The 18,940-nt window shown below is 41.6% G+C and overlaps 1 protein-coding gene across 1 annotated transcript in view; it reads right to left on the reverse strand.

Annotated features, from left to right (window-relative positions):
- Positions 1–705: 705 nt before the first annotated feature.
- The window catches only part of LOC141144788 (acyl-CoA dehydrogenase family member 11-like), a 182,386-nt gene continuing 164,151 nt past the window's right edge, over positions 706–18,940 (reverse strand). The window contains exons 10-15 of the mRNA XM_073630819.1: positions 9,379–9,519; positions 9,207–9,299; positions 9,015–9,122; positions 8,592–8,763; positions 4,662–4,728; positions 706–2,226 (exon numbers count right to left, since the gene is read on the reverse strand). Of these exons, the coding sequence (XP_073486920.1) occupies positions 2,100–2,226; positions 4,662–4,728; positions 8,592–8,763; positions 9,015–9,122; positions 9,207–9,299; positions 9,379–9,519 (708 nt within the window). The 3' untranslated portion in view covers positions 706–2,099. The remainder of the gene's footprint in view (positions 2,227–4,661; positions 4,729–8,591; positions 8,764–9,014; positions 9,123–9,206; positions 9,300–9,378; positions 9,520–18,940) is intronic.

Genomic DNA, 18,940 nt, shown 5'->3' on the forward strand with positions numbered 1-18,940 from the left:
TAATTAAGACCAATTGTGAACCTTCGGGAGATGCCAGTAGTCAAAGTGGGGCATTTTGTGCAGTGAAGCTGTCATGAATGTGACAGCTTGCTGCACAGGACTCAAGTTTGCTAGGAGGCCGGCCTCCTAGCAACCGATGACTCATTCCTAGGCTCTATTCGTATACCAGTCATGATATTCTCTGGATAAAAGCTGAATGTAAACAAATAGGCCATACTAACTAACATTATTACCCAAATACTAATCAAATGGGAAGTGGACCTGATGACAAACCATTAGACCCCTTTCACACTGAAGGCGTTTTTCAGGCGCTAAAGGGCTAAAAATAGCACTTGTAAAAAGCCTGAAAAATGCCTCCCCTGCAGCCCCAGTGTGAAAGTCTGAGTGCTTTCACACTGAAGCGCTGCGCTGGTAGGACGTTAGAAAAAGTCCTGCAAGCAGCATCTTTGGAGCGGCTTAGGAGCGGTGTATACATCGCTCCTCCACCGCCCCTGCCCATTGAAATGAATGGGCACCGCTGCCAAAGTGTCTGCAAAGAGATCTCAGCAGCAGCACTTTTCAGGCGCAATTAATCCTTTCTTCGGCCGCTAGCAGCAGAAAAGTGCCGCTAAAACTCAGTAAAGCGCCACTAAATCTAGTGGCGCTTTACTGCTAACGCGGCCTGCTGGCAGTGTGAAAGGGGTCTTAGGCTCCGCAAACTGCATGTCTCTCCTGCAATAAATAGCCTGCCTGCAATTTAATTTTTTTTGTTTTTAGTTCCACTTTAAGTTCAAAGGACATGTGTAATATGCCTGTCTTTTTGACCCACTGTTGCTCACAGGTTTCTAGCACCAGACTGAGGGGTAGGAATGTCACACACAAAGATATACAGTATACACACTGCAGCCCCACACTGGCCTGTCTCTGTATGTGAACATAAGAGTTGGTCTTAATTGCTTTAAGTTACATTATCTATGAACTCAAGGTCATTTTTTTTCATCATTTGTTGAAGCTATAGCAACTCACTGTAAAAGTGGTGCAAATAATGCCGCGTACACACAAGCGGACTTTACGGCAGACTTTGCTCGGCGGACTTTTCGACGAAATTTATGACAGACTTTCTGAATGAATGGACTTGCCTACACACAATCCACCAAAGTCCGTCGAATTCGTACGTGATGACGTACGACCGGACTAAAACAAGGAAGTTCATAGCCAGTAGCCAATAGCTGCCCTAGCGTGGCTTTTTGTCCGTCGAACTAGCATACAGACGAGCGGACTTTTCGACCGGACTCGATTTCGACGGATTAATTTAAAACATGTTTCAAATCTAAGTCCGTCCAACTTTTGAGAAAACAAAGTCCGCTGGAGCCCACACACGATCGAATTGTCGACCAAATCCCGTCCGCCGGGCAAAGTCTGCCGTAAAGTCCGCTTGTGTGTACGCGGCATTAGAAAGGAATCTGTTGCACACGTTGGAACTCCTAGTTTAATTGTCACAAGGCTTTCAGGTGATAAGCACAGAACTTATATTTAAAGGGATCATTCTGTCAGAAAAGTGTTGCAAAAAGCTTCAATGAATCATCCTCAATGTATTTGAACACTGATCAGATGTAGGATAGAGAAATACAAAATACAAATGTAATATTGTTTCTAGGTATTTTCTCAGTTTCATTATTTGCAGTTCAAAGGGGGGAGATAGTATGTGATATGATGGACAGTTAAATCAACCTGACAAGTAAAAAGTAAGAAAAAGTTTGTTCTTATTCAACCTCGTATTAGCACTTAGTCCTAATTATTATTTTCTTCCTCTTCGCTATTATTTTTTACAGGGAAAAAACCCCTATATATTACTTTGCTATTTTAAGTAATGACAAAATCACTGCCAAATACACAGTCCCATAGCATAAAGGTAAAAAGACTGCTCTGGTCTATAGGGTGTGTAAAGGTGTACCTGAAGTTGGTAAATATAATCTAGATAGGTATTTGTGCAATGTAAATCTATTAGTAATCATTTTAATTGAAAGCCGAGTCATAACAAAGGACACGACCGTCTTCTGCTCTAATCATAACCAATGTTCTTACAAACAAAACAGATGCGCAATTTTAAAATTAGTACACTACGGCTTCCCCACAAACATAGGGCTTTTTTCATATACCAGCTGTCTGTCCATGGATGCTGCCTCTGAACTGTAGCACCCAGATACTTCTGCCTTGTTCACAGGACACAGATCTTGTTCACTCCACCTAAAATGAACCAAAGACAGATATTTTCACAGTTGTGCATTTTAACATTGTTTTTCCTTACGGCTCCATGTCAGCACAGCTGGGTATAGGCTCCGCTCCCCCCCTGATTCCAGGACTTAACTCATGTAAATTTGAGCCCACCTACAGCCTCTGCGTTCTTCTTTTTTCCTCCTATGCACAGGATGCAATTTGGTTGAAACCTTGAATTGTTGTTTCCGAAAAGGGATCTCCCATTGCTGTTGGACGTTATTGCATAAGATGCCTTAAATCACCATGTGATACCTCTCACTGAAAACTGCTTTACTGGTGGCAATAACACCAGCCAGAAGAGAGTCAGCATTGGTGGCCTTGGGGATTAAAGAACCCATACTTGCGTACTTCCCAGACAGGGTGGTACTCATGCCAATGCTCGAATTTTGTGACCTTCAGAGTCCATATCACACAAGAGGTTGTCCTCCTACGTTCCTTTTGGGGAGTACTCAAGAAATAATTGGATATGGGCCAAGCTTTAAAATGTTTAATCAAGGCGACTTCTGCCATCAGGAAGTCAGGGCATCTTTTTGTAATTCTAGGTGGAACACATAATGATTTTACGGCTTCCAGAAAAATTATTGCCTCTTGGTTGGTAAAGCTCATCTCCTTGGTCTACAAGTTGAAAGGGTTGGCTGTGCCAGGAGAATCACGGGACTCTTCACTAGAAGGGTCTTGACCTTGAGAGTGGCAGCAAGGCCGAGTGTCTGAAACTATCTGCAAGGCAGCTATGTGGGCACCAAAATATTCATATTCGTGGCTTAATGACAGTTAGGTTTAGCAGAGGCATCCTGGCTTCTGTTTTTTAGTCAGAATTGAGGAGTGTGTAGCATTATCCCTCCCCTGTTTTGGCTAGTTAGTTGGAGCCATCAGGAAAACTGAAAATAGAATTCAAATACTTACCGTAATTTTCCTTTCCTGACGAGCTCCATGGCAGCACAGATCCCACCCAGCTTGGTAGGACTAGTTACAGAACGCCGAGGCTGTAGGTGGGCTCAAATTTATATGAGTTTAGACCTGGAGATATGGGGGGGGGGGGATGAGCCTATACCCAGCTGTGCTGCCATGGAGTTCGTCAGGAAAGGAAAATTACGGTAAGTATTTGAATTCAGTTTTCCATTTTCTGGTGAATTCAACCCTTTCGCTGTTCTACATTCTGACACCTGCATGGCGGAGGTCAGAATGCAGAGCAGGAGATCAGTGTACATTCATTCACAGATCTTCCCTGGGTAGCATGAACCCAGAAGCACTCAGATCTGAGCGCTTCCCAATTCAGAGCTGTCAAATCCCAGCCGTTTTTGGCCTGAGAATTAGCTGATCGAGCACAGTCCAAGCCAAGTGCAGAGTTAACATTAGGGGTCTTATAGACCCCTAATGTTTCCTTCAAGAGAAACTATCACCTGCATTTTTCTATGATGTAAGGGGCTTTACCCACTTGTGTTAATAATATTAATACTAATAATATAGCTAAGTTTAAAATTTAAATTAAAAAAAAATATATCATTTTATGCAATTCTGAGGCTTGACATATTTGGTATCTATTTACTTGACCTAATCTCACTGTTTATATATTACCAAAAAATTGGGTATTATATTATGTTTGTGTGCACTAAAATTAATTTGATTGTGTTGTTAACTGAAAATACAAATTTAATAGACAGTAATGCAATTAGCATTTGTCATAAAAAATTGCAACTGCCAATATTATATTCTATTACGTTTTTAAAAAATCCTAAAAAAACCTAAAATGTGCTTTTTAACCTGTGTAAAAATCAGCTTAGGCAGAGTAAAGTTTGAAGGAAATGATATGTCATTAGAGAAAAATGGAGGCTTTCATTGCTGACCTCTCCTTCTAAAAGTTGCCTAGCTATTACATTGACCATCTTGCTTAAATACTTTGAGTCACTGACCTGGAGGAAATAAGGTTGTCTGATTTGTCTCATAAGCTGGCCATACACTGCTACTTTTTTTTGTTTGTTCAGCTAACAGATTCCTCCATTTACACAAATGAGCCAGATGGAGGAGCTCTCCCGCCAGGAAACTGTATTCTGACAACAGCACCCATCTCTGTCAGTGGAGCAGCTGATTGGCTGCAGCCGCTAATCAAGAATATCTCCACCATGTCCCTTTGACAAAAGTCAAACGATCAGCTTCTGTTGAGCAGGGACAGCCGCAAACTGATCGAAATTCACCTGGCCCCTGCAGAACTGGCAGAATTTTGATTCGTTTATGGGCCAGTTTTGCTCGCCGGATCCTGCATACTTGTTCCTGGGCATTGACCGACAGTACTGAAACCAGTGGATCAGTATAACAGACAGAAAATTGGCATTTTAGAAGAGGGCAAGCAGTGGCAGTCCCCATATTTCTGTTATGACAGTTTTAATTTAAATGTGGTAAGTACTTACCTTTGAGCACAATATATGGAAGTGTCTGTGGCCCCAGCCCAGGCTGCATGTTCTACAAAGAGAGACCCTAGAAGGACAAAAAACAGTAAGATAAAAAAAAATCACATGCGATAAAAGAAACACGTGAAAACAGTGTATGTAATGTAGTTTTACAACCTCTTAATAGATCTGGCATGAGCTACAGCCTAACTCAAAGGATTATAAGCCACACATAAGGCCTTATAAAAATTAACCAGACAAATAAATATACATCAAGCAGTTATAGGTTTTATCAATTTCCACCCTAAATTGGCAAATCTATTTTTTTAATTAGCACTGGAGAAATATCAATTATTATAATAGCCCCTTTTTTTCTGTGTGACATTTTTTTCTTCACAAAATACATTTCATAAAAATAAGGAAGGGAGTGTCAGATCACTGTCTGTGCTGGTCCCTAGCTGCTACTCCTCCCATATCCCAAGTCACTGGGCTCTGAGCAGCATCCAGTGCAGTCTACCACTGAAGCAGAGTATGAGAGCTTGTAGTAGAAGCCAGCTCCATCTATTTTTTCTAAACCACACTGATAGCTTTACAAGTGCTCACTAATGTGAAGCTGGATATACACTTGTAGAATTTTGTTTCACATTTTTCTTTGTAAGAACATTTCTTTGTTTTTATAATCATTAGTGTAGTCAAATTGACATTTGTTCTCGAATGTACAAATTTCTAACAGTGTATGTGGTTTTTATTTGGTAAAGTCCATTCATTCCAAAATCAAATGTTAAAACCAAACAAAATCTTAAACTACTTTCGAATGACAATAAAATGTTCTGGAGAATTTTCATGCTAATTTTCCTAAGAAATTCCATATTAATTTTGCATTCATGCATTCACATGCCTTCAGTTTGTTTCATTAGGTCAGTCACATTTTTTCAAAGAAAAAACGGATCAGTTTACATCAGTTTTTACATCCATTTAACCGATTGAGTCAAATTTTTGGTTTACATTAGAGCTGCACGATTCTGGATAAAATGAGAATCACAATTTTTTTGCTTAAAATAAAGATCAAGATTCTCTCACGAATCTCGCGGCGAAACATCATCTTTCACATTATACAAAAAATTGGGCTAACTTTACTGTTTAGTTTTTTTTAAAATTCATGGAAGTGTATTTTTTTCCCAAAAAATTGTGTTTGAAAGACTGCTGCGCAAATACAGTGTGACATAACATTTTGCAAGGATTGCCATTTTATTCTCTAGGGTCTCTGCTAAAAAAAAAATATATATATATAATATATCTGTGGGTTTTCTGTAATTTTCTAGCAAAAAATACTGATTTTAACTTGTAAGCAACAAATGTCAGAAAAAGGTTTAGTCTTTAAGTGGTTAAACTGCCCTCATTTACAGACCGAAGTTTATTCCTTTGATCTAATGAACCGAGAGATACATTGTATCTCTTCTCTATCTCTCTGCACTGAGGAATGTCTTTTTTTGACAGCTCTGCACTGTTTATATAGAATCGGGGAAATATCAGTTTATATGGAATCAGGACCGAATGACAGGTCCTTCTCGGAGCTATTAAGTATAAAAAAAAAGCTGACAATTGCATTTAAAAGCTGACAGTGACAGTCAGCATCAACAAGTGAGGGAGCCTGTCTGTACAGACTGCCCCCTCACTGTGTATACTGCTCTGTCCTGCCCCTCTCCATGCACACACTGAATAGTATGATACTTGTTGCTCATACACAAGAACCAGCCACTAAATAGTCTTTATTCTTTTTAATTGCACTGCCAGTGATAGGTGATGTAGTACAAAAGTCATAAAGAAGGAGCAAGCCATTGTCACCCTAGAAGTCAGTTTTGGAACTAGTACTTTACAAAAGTCTTGCTAAATATGTTCTCATCCCTGCTACAATATCTGATAAGCTTGCCTTTTCAGGTACACGCAGGAGAAATCCACCTTAGACAAATTTGTCTCTTGAGAGCTAAAGCTGTTTAGCTCTCTAAATATAACCTATTAACAATAAGGTCTCCCATATTGCTTTTCCATGCCTGAGGGGGGCATTGTACAGGTTTGCTTATTTTGCTTTGTTAGTAATGTGATTAGATGATTACTACGTCAATGGTGGCAAATGCCTTCTGTGCAGCAATTCCTTTGAACCATTCTATTTATGCCTTTTGTTTTACTGTATATAATGTTTCCACCCCAACAACCCCCTGAGCTTCAGGAAACCTGTCAAGGATTGGCAGGCCTGTATACATGTCATTTTCCTGACCAGATTCACATTACTTTCCTTCCGTATAACAATGCATGCATCTCACAGGATCTCTAAATATGTAAATGTGATTTGCAGCATTTGTCATATGTATGCTATGGAATTTATATGTTAACTTAAATTAGTGCAAATTGAAAGATGTGGATTGCCAAAAAAGCAATGAGTGGACAATGAGTAAGGGGTACAGTACATTTTAAGTGAGGTGGTTTTTTTTTAACCATGTGCATTTTTTATCTAATATTTAAGATGGTTGTAGTAATTTAAGAGGAACTAAACCCATCGGTTTAATAACAAAAAAGTTATTAAATCGAATGAATGTAAGCCCTGGTTTACACCAGTATGACTTGTCTTGTGATTCGACAGTTCAAAACCGCATGACAAGTCGCACCTCATTGGTGGCAATGAAACTGTTTGCTGCAACTCAAAAAAGGTTCCTGCACTACTTTTTTGCGATTTTATTGCAACTTGCATTGACTTCTGGTAAATGAAGTCGCAAGCTGCAATGAAATTAGAGGTTGAAATTGTGCTGAAGTGGCACAATTTCAAAGCCCCACTGGTGCCAAACAGATTTGAAGTGTTACTAAACCCAGGACCCTGCATACACTATATCTGGTCTCCCTCAGACAGAACATGGAAATGCAACCATTTTAGTAAATATAAACTGCTAAATACCTTTTCTCATCAGCAGTATATAGCAGTCTTGTGACTTCTATCAGTGTCTTAAAGCTTGTAGTATTTCATACTGCAGTAGCTGTCCTATCAGAATGCAGGACCCCTGACCCTCTGTCTGGACAGTGCTGATTGGCCCTGCGCTGATCACATGCACTCTCCCAAGAAGAAGAAAAAAAAGAAACTCTAGCAATACACACCAAACTGAGCAAGTGCAGCCTGACTCCAGTAACTTTACACAATGCAGAGGATTAACCCCTTAGGTTCCACAGTGAGTATACCAAGCATGCTTTACTGCAGGGATCTTCAACTTATCGTACTCCAGCTGTTGCAGGACTACACATCTCATGAGGCATTGTAAAAACTCTGACATTCACAGACATCACTAGGCATGATGGGAATTGTAGTTCCTGAACAACTGGAGGGCCATAGTTTGAAGACCCATGCTTTACTGCATTTACAGACTGATTTGGTTGTGCTCTTAACCAAACTGTCAAATCATCAAATGGCTGGTGTCATAACTGATCACATCAAAGCAGCTGAAGATTAAGCAAAGGGCGGGATGGCAGCTTTCTTGGCTGAAAACGATAAGAGGGTTTTGTTCGGCTTTAAGCATGTGATGATGCAGTGGGTTTGCCATACACACATTTATTATTGAAGAGCATATTATAGATGTTATACATATACATTCCCTTCAGTTCCTGCCCTATAGCCAAAGAATGAAGTGAGAGGAAATCTCTGGTGTCCTCATTGGAAAATGTCCCCTTTTTTTCCCTCTTTTCCTGTTCTGGTGACATCCCAAAAATTGTGATTTTCTTTCACTGTAGGTGATAATGCTAAGCAGAACAAATTTATATAAATTTCCCTAACCTGACAGGTGTTATAATTCCTATCCACAAGTATAAAAAAAATGTGACTTTAGTTATGTTTTCATTTATAACACAAGGCTGGCCTGTACAATAACTACCATGGAAACATAATAGCTCTGTATCTAATGAAATAAATACCAATGAAGATCTTGGATAGACTGTAGGCAAAGTCTCGTGCAGCCAGTTCCATAAAGCTGCTTCCTTTTGTTCCTGCTGACTGAGTAAAGTCTTTCAGTTGCTGCAGAGCTTGCAATAACCTTGTGGTAGGCTGTGACAATTTGGGTACATTAGATGAGGCTTCCAGGTTCTCCTGTTCAACAAATACAAGTTATGTTGGTTTGGGCCATTCATATACAAGCAATGCTTTTATGATTGTCAATCTGTATACCCACTAAAACTAGCTAGAGGCAGGTCTATATAATATTTACTTTCCTTTGGGATGAACTAAACTGTACTAATTACTGCTTTGTTTTGCATTTTTGTGTGTGGTGCAGTAACAATATAACCATAATATGCAGGTTTCTTATCAACCTGCAGCTGAGTGCTTGTTATATAGCTTACCTGAACAGCTGAGAAGAAAGAACCAAGTACCTGCCCCTGACTCTTGATTACTGAACGAAGAACATCTAATGATAGGATGTTAGTTGTTCCTTCCCAGATTGTGAGCACCTGTTATGTGGTATTAGAAAAAGAAGAATAAAAACTCATAATTTTTGCATTTTGTATGATTTTATCTCTCTAAAAATTTCTTACCTGTGCATCTCTCAGAATGGCTGGTAAACCAGTGTCCTCCATGTAGCCCTGTCCTCCAAAGCATTCAAGTCCCTCTGATACTACAGCAAGAGCCTAGAGTGTAAATATGTATGATTGAGAAGATATGCATGTCCCAAATTATGTAATGAAGACTAATTGCCTATTTATATACCTGTTTCCCAGTGTATAGTTTGGCAATGGGAGTCAGCAGCCGGAGGAGATGTTGGTCCTGCTCTGTTGCCATGTTTGTTTCTTCTAATCCTAACAAGCGTGCAACTTCCATTAACAGAAGAAATGCACCACGTGCCTCAACCTAGAAGAAACGTATACACCATTCTAATGTACTTTTATTGAGACAGTCATAGGATTTTTGTACTTACTGTAAAATCGTTTATTTGGAGGGACACCTAAAATATTGAATTATACTGCTGCCTACAAGATGAGTGGACATTGGCAAACAAAGAAAATGTAGGCCAAACCAAGATAATCCCTTGTGCTCCCAAGCATGCATAAATACGGGGGTGGAGGCATGGGGGGGGGTGAAAGGGAATTGTGAGCAACAGCAAACAAAGTGCTAATAGGCCCACAAAAGTTATGCCTCTGTTCTTGCCCAGAGGCCATGAAGCAGGGTGGTAAACCTGTCACTGAGACAGAAGATCTAGACAATCTGCAAGTGCCCACAGAGCATTCATCAGGAGTTATAACAGGTGGGAGTACCATATTTGCCTAGGCCGAAACAAAAACTATGAGGATTATGGGAATGGCCTGCATCTTGATTTTTCAAAGCAGCCAAGGAAGATGCCAAGGCTGATTGTGGAGTTCTGTCCAAGATAGGAGCTATTCTACCTCTTTTGCAACATGGTTGATGAAACCCACTGTCATGGTGTTGTCTGAGTAAATGCTGGATTGGATGACCCTGTAGGTGCAAGGTCCAGTGTTGCAGGAACAAGCAAACTGCACAAAGTTCCAGCATGGTACATACAATACTGCAAGAAAGGCTACCATCAGCCTAAAGACTCTTATGCAGAAGTGAGCCGCATGACTCCTAGACTGAAGAGTACGGGTCTAGGAGTGAAGAACTGAGATTTCTCCCAGGGAAGAAAAAAAAGGGCACGCTCTCCGATGTAACGGCTGGTCAATACCAGAGGGAATTATTTGAAATTGAGGGTACTCTTATGGGTAGGATTATTGATGGGCAAAATGGCAATTTTTTTAAAAGTTACATTTACAAGAAGACCTGTATTATATATACTGCCCAAGGTTCATAAGACTTCCATGGACCCACCAGGAAGACCTATTGTATCTGTGAATGGATCTTTGATAGATAACATTAGTATATACATAGACTTCTTTTTGAGGTAACATGTAGAGTCATTGCCATCTTATGTAAGGGACACCCCTTAATCAAGGACCTTATAGTCTCCCAAATATGTTACTTATTGGTTTAGACGAGAAGGCCTTCTTCTAAAGCACAATGTTTCTTTTTTGATGGGTCCAAATACAGGGGACTGTGATGGGCAATTCTTGTGTGCCCTAGTACGCAAACCTGTAGCGGGGGGTGGGAAAGGGACATCTGGTCTAGGGATGATCTCTTTGCCACCTGTGCCATGTTCTTACTTATTGATATGTTCATTCTTTGTACTGGTAATGTTGAAATAAAATAAAAAGGTAGCTCTCAGCAATGCCACAGCTCTTGACCAAAAAACCGCCCACAGCTAACTTTTACCAGTCCTTGATGTCTGGAAAGTGCCAGAAGCAGAGCCCAGTGCCCAGTAGTCACATTCCAAGCTAGCTTTACAACATCTCATCCAGCAGGGTCTGGGTACAGCACTCCATAGCTAGGATGAGCTTCTATGTAGAAACAAAATAGAAAGAGGAACCCTGGGATTGTACGGGTGGGGGGGGGGGGGGGGGGGGTAGGAAATGTTGGTTGACTAATAAATTGGGGGGGAGAAAAAACAGTGTGGTGGGTAATGTGATTGGTGTAACAAATACCCAAAGGTAATAAAAAATCTATGCTTTATTTGAAATATACCAAAACAATATTTAAAACAGTATACAGTCCATACAAAATACCTAAACCATATGAATGAGCATTCTGGTAGAAAGAAGCATACATATATGTGGTATATAGGAACCCAACATGTTTCAGAAATGTAATTCCTTCTTCAGGGGTTTTCTGTAGGGATTATTGTATGATCTGGGGGAGGTACATAGGTAAAGCATACCAATCATTAATATACATGTATAATGGGCGTATATCATAGGTATAGGTGGTAAGGAATCAGAATCTATAGAAACAAGAGAAAAAAAGAAAGAAAAAGGAGAAAGGGAAAGCAGGGACTCTAGAGAAGCAAGAGAACTGAGAAGCAGTAAAAAGGTACTGGGAGGACTTACTCAATTCAAGAAGTTCACTGCATATCACGACTGGGCTGTCGCTTGACAAACTGTCGATTAGTGCTTTACAACCTTATTGCCATATCATAAATTGCATGTCACAGGAGGCCATGTGTGGAAAGCCCTGAGTGGATGGTCAAGGATAGTTTGGAGACTTTATGGTGTAAATCAGGAGGGGATCATTAGAGCCAACCAGATATGGCACAGCGCGCCAAAACACCAGCGTCCACGAGGAACAGCAAATGTAAGCAGGGGAATGTGCGTCCCTACATATAAAGAAGAGTATGTTATAGTAGAGATTCCAATAAGTGAAAAATCAAAAAATTATTGGACAACAGTCCACCAGAAGGAGGGTGTCCAATGTTCAATATGTATGGTTATATCAATGCAAAAAATAATAAAAATAAAATTAAAAAATAAAAATGAAAATATTGGGGTTGCATCAAAGGGGTGTGGGGCAAGCATATACAATAGACCTATGTGGTACCCAGACCGATATAGAGCAAAAATTAGGTGTATTAGTTTAATTTTTAATTAACTGTCCTATAGTTCCCATCCATTGTAACACATACCAGGAATTGATGTTAGGGAGGAGGGTAAATGGTACAAATATAAGTATATGGAACTTTCTAGCAAAAAAGTGGTGATATGCCAATGCAGAAAGATGTACCTAGCATTAAAGTGTTTGAGATTTAGAACTTACTTTGTGGAGTCTCAAGGGCAGCGACCTCCTCCTAAGGATATGATCTAGGTATGCAGCCTAGCCATGTATCTGCACTTAAGGGTTTATATAGGGCGGGGATGTAATGGAAAACACCTGTGTTAAATAGGGAATGTATGTTGCTTTTAATTGAGCTGATGCAGACCGTGCAGGAAGGGGTACGGCGTCACTACTCCTCCGCTGATCAGTGTCAGCAGAGGTGGTATTGTGCGCCGGAAACTGTTCCCCGGCGCGGCGGCGTACAGCGCCCTCCGCGTCCTAAGGCGCGGTGACGTCAGACGTCGCAGCGCCGCCGACACGGGAAAGGAGGACCCAATGTAGGCCGTCCCAAGGATCGGCCGCACCGCGCATGTGCGAGCGGCAGATACAATGGGCGGCTTGGAGTCCTAGGTACGGCCCCACTGACAGATGCAGTGGAGCCTACCCGTGCCGGGGGACATAATGCCGGTGGTTGGCGCGGTTAAACCGATCATTGGGCGATCAGTCCCAAATATGATCAGGCATTCAAACATGGTACTTCTGTGCTGTAAACCCATAAGCATTGCTAACTATGCAAAAAAGACAATAAAGATGGTAACAGGCCATGTGCGACTGTACATATATAGATATTTGCATACATGAAACTTAAAAATACAAAGATGTGTTAGCAATACATCCAGATATTAATTATACAATATATATGCAATGTCACAGGGTACCACATGATGAAATACAATATTGATTATAAAGGTACAAATAATCACGTTGACAACAATATATAATATATATCTCATGTGACAAAGCGTAACATCACATTGGTACGATAACAAGGATTTTTGCAAAAACATCTATTTGAAAAAAGGTCGATTTATAACACATATTGATAAGTGTGATAAGTGTGGCCTCCTGTGACGTGCAATTTATGATATGGCAATAAGGTTGTAAAGCACTAATCGACAGTTTGTCAAGCGACAGCCCAGTCGTGATATGCAGTGAACTTCTTGAATTGAGTAAGTCCTCCCAGTACCTTTTTACTGCCTCTCAGTTCTCTTGCTTCTCTAGAGTCCCTGCTTTCCCTTTCTCCTTTTTCTTTCTTTTTTTCTCTTGTTTCTATAGATTCTGATTCCTTACCACCTATACCTATGATATACGCCCATTATACATGTATATTAATGATTGGTATGCTTTACCTATGTATCTCCCCCAGATCATACAATAATCCCTACAGAAAACCCCTGAAGAAGGAATTACATTTCCGAAACATGTTGGGTTCCTATATACCACATATATGTATGCTTCTTTCTACCAGAATGCTCATTCATATGGTTTAGGTATTTTGTATGGACTGTATACTGTTTTAAATATTGTTTTGGTATATTTCAAATAAAGCATAGATTTTTTATTACCTTTGGGTATTTGTTACACCAATCACATTACCCACCACACTTTTTTTTTTCTCCCCCCCAATTTATTAGTCAACCAACATTTTCCTACCCCCCCCCCCCCCCCCCCCCACCCGTACAATCCCAGGGTTCCTCTTTCTATTTTTTCAATGTATTATTGGGATGTGGTGAACTGAGTAGGAATTTACCTCTATACCCTTATGTGGCAGTACACCATCTTTTATTAATAACTTTCCATGTAGAGACCAGCTTAAGCAGCGATGTAGTGAGGTACCTTGATGAAAATAACCCAAAGAAACAAATCTACTAGAAACATTGTTAGGCTTTTACCATTAGAGCTTAAAGCTTACTTTGAATTTTGCAGCCAAATTGGATAACATCAGGGCTTTTTTTCAGCGGGAACACGGAGGAACGCAGTTCTGGCACCTCCAGCACCTCATGTATGTAATAGCATGGGGTGTGGTGTGTGCTGGAGGTTCTATTGATGTTGGCTGCTGGGGGATCTATTGTCACTGGTGGGGATCTGATTTTGTGTGAGGGTCTATTGTTGCTGATGGGGAATCTATTGTTGCTGGGGTGGTCTTATGTTGCTGGAAGGGATCTACTGTTGAGGGAGAAGTCTATTTTTACTGGCTGCTGGAGGATCTATTGATGCTGGCTGCTGGAAGATCTGTTGTTGCTGCTGGGGGGGTATAATGTTGCTTGGGTGGATATTTTGTTACTGGGTGTGATATTTTGTTGTGGGTAGTTCACTGTTGCTGCAGGGAATCTATTGTTGGGGTGGAGTCTATTGTTGCTGGGGGAGTCTATTGTTGTGTGGGGATCTATTGCTGGGATTCTATTGTTGCTGGCTGCAGGGGATCTATTTTACTGCTTTTCTTTTTATCATTAACATGTTCCATACAAATGATTTAACACCACAAAATGATACTTGGTTCTGCGTTCTCTAAAAGCGGCAGTACTGGTAGGTGGGTAGGGGGTGGAATCAAGGGACAGTGGTCAGAGGTGGGAAGGGAGTAGAGACAAGGGGTGACTCAGACGGGGGGAGTTCCTGCACCTATTATCCAAGAAAAAAAGCTCTGGATAAGACCTACTTTATATTTGTTACATGTTCTTATTCACATAGCATAACTTAAAACACATTTTTGAAATTGAAGCTTACCTCGCTTAAATGTTTTGTTCTGGAAATTCCAGCATTGTAAAATACTACTAGTTCTTTTGGTTTATGAGAGGGCTGGGACAGTAGTATTTGCTACAATTAACCCTGTCTGTACTGCATAGGTAGACCTTTAGATTTGAACCCTGTCTGTCCTAACAACAAGGGGTTAAAGGTTAAATAGCCAAGCTTTTCGCACCATATATTAAGGAGATTCAGCCAGTCCTTAGGACAGACTTCCTTTGACATTGTTCAGAAATCCCTAAAGTTAGCCATGGGGCCTTCTCCTGGGAAACATCTAAAAGGTAACAAAAAATATTTAAACATTTTTTTTCGGATAATGTGTCGAAGGGAACACAAAAACATATAGGTGGGTTGTCTGAAATTCAACTGCAAATATGGAAATACACTTTAAGAAGAGATGTTCAACCTCCTATGACACTAGGAAAAAACTGGGGCATGTTAGGAGTATGAGGGGTTTTCCTGGGCTGACCTACAATCCTCCTGTAGATGACAGTATATAACTGTGTCATTCAATGGACAAGAATGTAAATTGATTTATATAGTTATAGGGGTTAAATCACTATTACAACAGAAAGGTATAATAAAGAGAACTAAAAAAGCAGGCAGAACCATCCCTCTTTGTTCCCCATAATGGTGGCTGTTACCCAAATGAGGCTTCTGTTTGCACAGAAGGCACAGATAGCGATATCACCACCCAAAAATGTAAAACATGCTGGCCTTGACTTTACATCACTAAAAACTAAATTGAACATTGTCTGTACATCAAATAAAGGGATATTTGCCTAAAAAGATAGCATTCCAGTTGATGCTAATTCATCTATTTTAAGGGGGATATTTGTTCCACTCTTTGAGATATGGACTAAAACTTTCCCTGTGTCCTCTGTATGCATAAGTCAGTCAGTGGGCTTTAGAGATAAGAGTGAGGGCAGGCATATGTCTCACTGCCCTTTTTACTTGGCAGTGAGACACAAAAGTATGAGAGTCTAAAATAAGGTATTAATCCATACATATATTGGGTACAGCAGCCAACGTGTTTTGATAGCTACACATCGCTCCCTTAAATCAGGGCTACAACATAACATGAAAAATATAAATAAATGAAAGATCTCATTCATATACTTTAACCACTTCCTGCCTGCCATATAGCAGAATGACGGCCCGGAAAGTGGTTGTATTATCCTGACTGAGCGTTATACGACATCCAGCAGGATAAGCCGCAGGGGCGTGCAGCGCGGTGATCCCGGTAAAGAGCCTATGACGTAGGCTCTTTACTATGTGATCAGCGGTGTCCAATCACAGCTCATCACGTGGTAACCAGGAAGTGACATTTATCGGCTGTTCCTCTACTCGCGCTGACAAGGTGCGAGTAGAGCCGAACGACAGCTCTTCTGACAGGGGAAGTCGGCACTGATAATCAGCGCATTGATTATCAGTGCAGACCCATCGAGGATGCCCACTACAGCCCATCAGGGATGCCAATCTGTGCCCATTAGTGATGCCTGTCAATCAGTGCTGCCCGTCAGTGCCCATCAGTGCTGCCTATCAGTGCCCTATCATCAGTGCCCGTCATCAGTGCCCGTCAGTGCCGCCTCATCAGTGAAGGAGAAAACGTACTTATTTACAAAGTTTTATAACAGAAACAAAAAAAATTTTTTTTTTTTCTTTTCAAAATTTTCGGTCTTTTTTTATTTTGTAGCGCAAAAAATAAAATACACAGTGGTGATCAAATACCACCAAATGAAAGCTTTATTTGTGGGGAAATAATTATAAAAATGTAGTTTTGGTACTGTGACGGACTCCAGACACCCTGTTGAGTATTTCCGCCAAGCAGCTGCTTCCCAAGTCCTGGAACACGAGACCAATGGATCTGGCTATAGAAACCCCAACAACCAGACAACACCAGTCTTGGAGTACACCAGAAAATGAAATTCTTTATTTTTAGAAACACACTGAATTTATACAGCAAACCATCAGATGAGGGCTACTCCCATTATCTCAGACAATAGGTCACCTTACACAGTAGAGCTAGTCCTATTATCATAACAATGACCACCTTAGACAGTCCGGCTCCCCGGACTAACTTACATAAGAAGCCACAAGCAATTAGTGACCAGCTCTGGATAACTTAAGAACACATTAAAACACAGAGTTCTCCAGGGAATGGTTCTCCTGCAGCCCAAAGTCCGTGACAATACTCCCCCCCCCCACCCCCACCCAGCTTGGGGATGTCCAGGAGCTAAAGTACAATCAAAGTTCAGTTTGCCGCGAGAGTCCACCTGCGTTGCCATTTTGTTGGCCCGGCCTGTACTGCACAGTAAAGTCATAGGTCTGCAAGGCAAGACTCCATCTCAATAAGCATCCGTTGTCCCCGGATACTCCATTTAACCAGATCAAAGGGTTGTGAGCACCATGAAGGATCTTTCATAGAGATACAGATGAAGTTTTTTCAAGGTCCACACCAGCGCCAAACATTCTTTTTCTATGGCTGCATACTCCACTTCCCGGGGTAGTAGCTTGAGACTGATGTAGGCAATAGGGTGCTCACTGCCGTCGGCTCCCACTTGGCTTAGCACTGCTCCCAAACCGAAGGTGGAAGCATCTGTATGTACACAAAAACGTTTGTTTGGGTCAGGAGCAGCCAAAACTGTGGCAGAAACCAAATCATTTTTCAGGCGCTGGAAAGCATTTTCTGATCAAGTCAGTCAAGGGTTTAGCTATCGTGCTATAGATGGGAACAAACCTCCTATAGTATCCCGCAGTGCCTAGGAATGCCAAGACCTGGGTTTTCATCCGGGGGGTGGGCCAGTTGGTAATGGCCTCTACTTTAGCTGGTTCAGGACGCTGTTGCCCACGGCCTACCCGATGCCCGAGGTACTGAACCTCGGACATCCCTATGCTACATTTCTCAGGCTTTAATGGTAGTCCCGCAGTCCTGATGCGGTCTAAGACAGTACCCAGGTGGAGTAGATGTTCCTCCCAGGTATCGCTGTAGATCGCAATGTCATTCAGGTATGCACAGGCATAATCCTAGAGGCCATCGAGGAGTTAATCTACCATCTTCTGGAACATCGCTGGAGCATTTTTCATTCCAAATGGCATGACCTTAGGCTGGTACAAGCCAAAGGGGGTGATGAATGCTGACTTTGAAACAGATTCTGGGTCCAGAGGAATCTGCCAGTACCCTATGCATAGGTCATGGTTAGTTAGGAAATTACCTCGGGCGATGCGGTCTAACAGTTCATCGACTCGGGGCATGAAGTAGGCGTCAGTCATTGTGCAGTCGTTTAGTCAGCAGTAATCTACGCAGAAGTGGGTAGTACCATCCCGCTTTGGAACTAACACTACTGGGGATGCCCAGGGGCTGTTGGAGGGTTCAATGACTCCTAAATCAAGCATGTCCTTTATCTCCTGCCTCATACCCCCTCTCACTGACTCAGGTACCTGGTAAGCCGCCTGCCGGATAGGTGGCTGTCCCGGGGTTTCCACTTGGTACACTGTCATAGTAGTGTATCCAGAATTGGTGGAAAACATTTCCTAATGCTGCCTAAGGACCAGCCTGGCCTGGTCCCTGCTGCTCCAGCCCCAGCTGCCCGTCTAACCTCACTGTCTCTACACCTGCTCTGTCCCCATCTCTCACTGGTAGCTCTGGCAGAGGAAGGTTCTCGGAATCTTCTCCAGCTGGAGCACATATGCAGCTATCTCCTCAGGCCTCTCTTGGTACGCTTTGAGCATGTTCACATGGAAGGTCCGCCGGACTCTTTCCTCTGAACACTTAACCACCGGGTAGGTAGTGTCACATATTTGCTGCACTACTTTGTAGGGTCCCTGCCAAAGGCCTGTGATTTGTTCAACTTGGTAGGCTTGAGGGCAAGAACATTTTGCCCTACAGCCAAAGTGCGATTCTGGGCGGTACGATCATACCACCTCTTCTGCGTGGCCTGTGCGGTCTGAAGGTTCTTCTGTATGGTGTCCATGAGTTCCTTCAGCTGGTCCCTATGCGCTGGTATTTACCCTACCACAGCGGTCTCTTCAGTCCCTACATCTCCTTCCCAAT

This window comes from Aquarana catesbeiana, linkage group LG01 (assembly GCF_042186555.1).
Source record: "Aquarana catesbeiana isolate 2022-GZ linkage group LG01, ASM4218655v1, whole genome shotgun sequence".
NCBI classification, from domain to species: domain Eukaryota; kingdom Metazoa; phylum Chordata; class Amphibia; order Anura; family Ranidae; genus Aquarana; species Aquarana catesbeiana.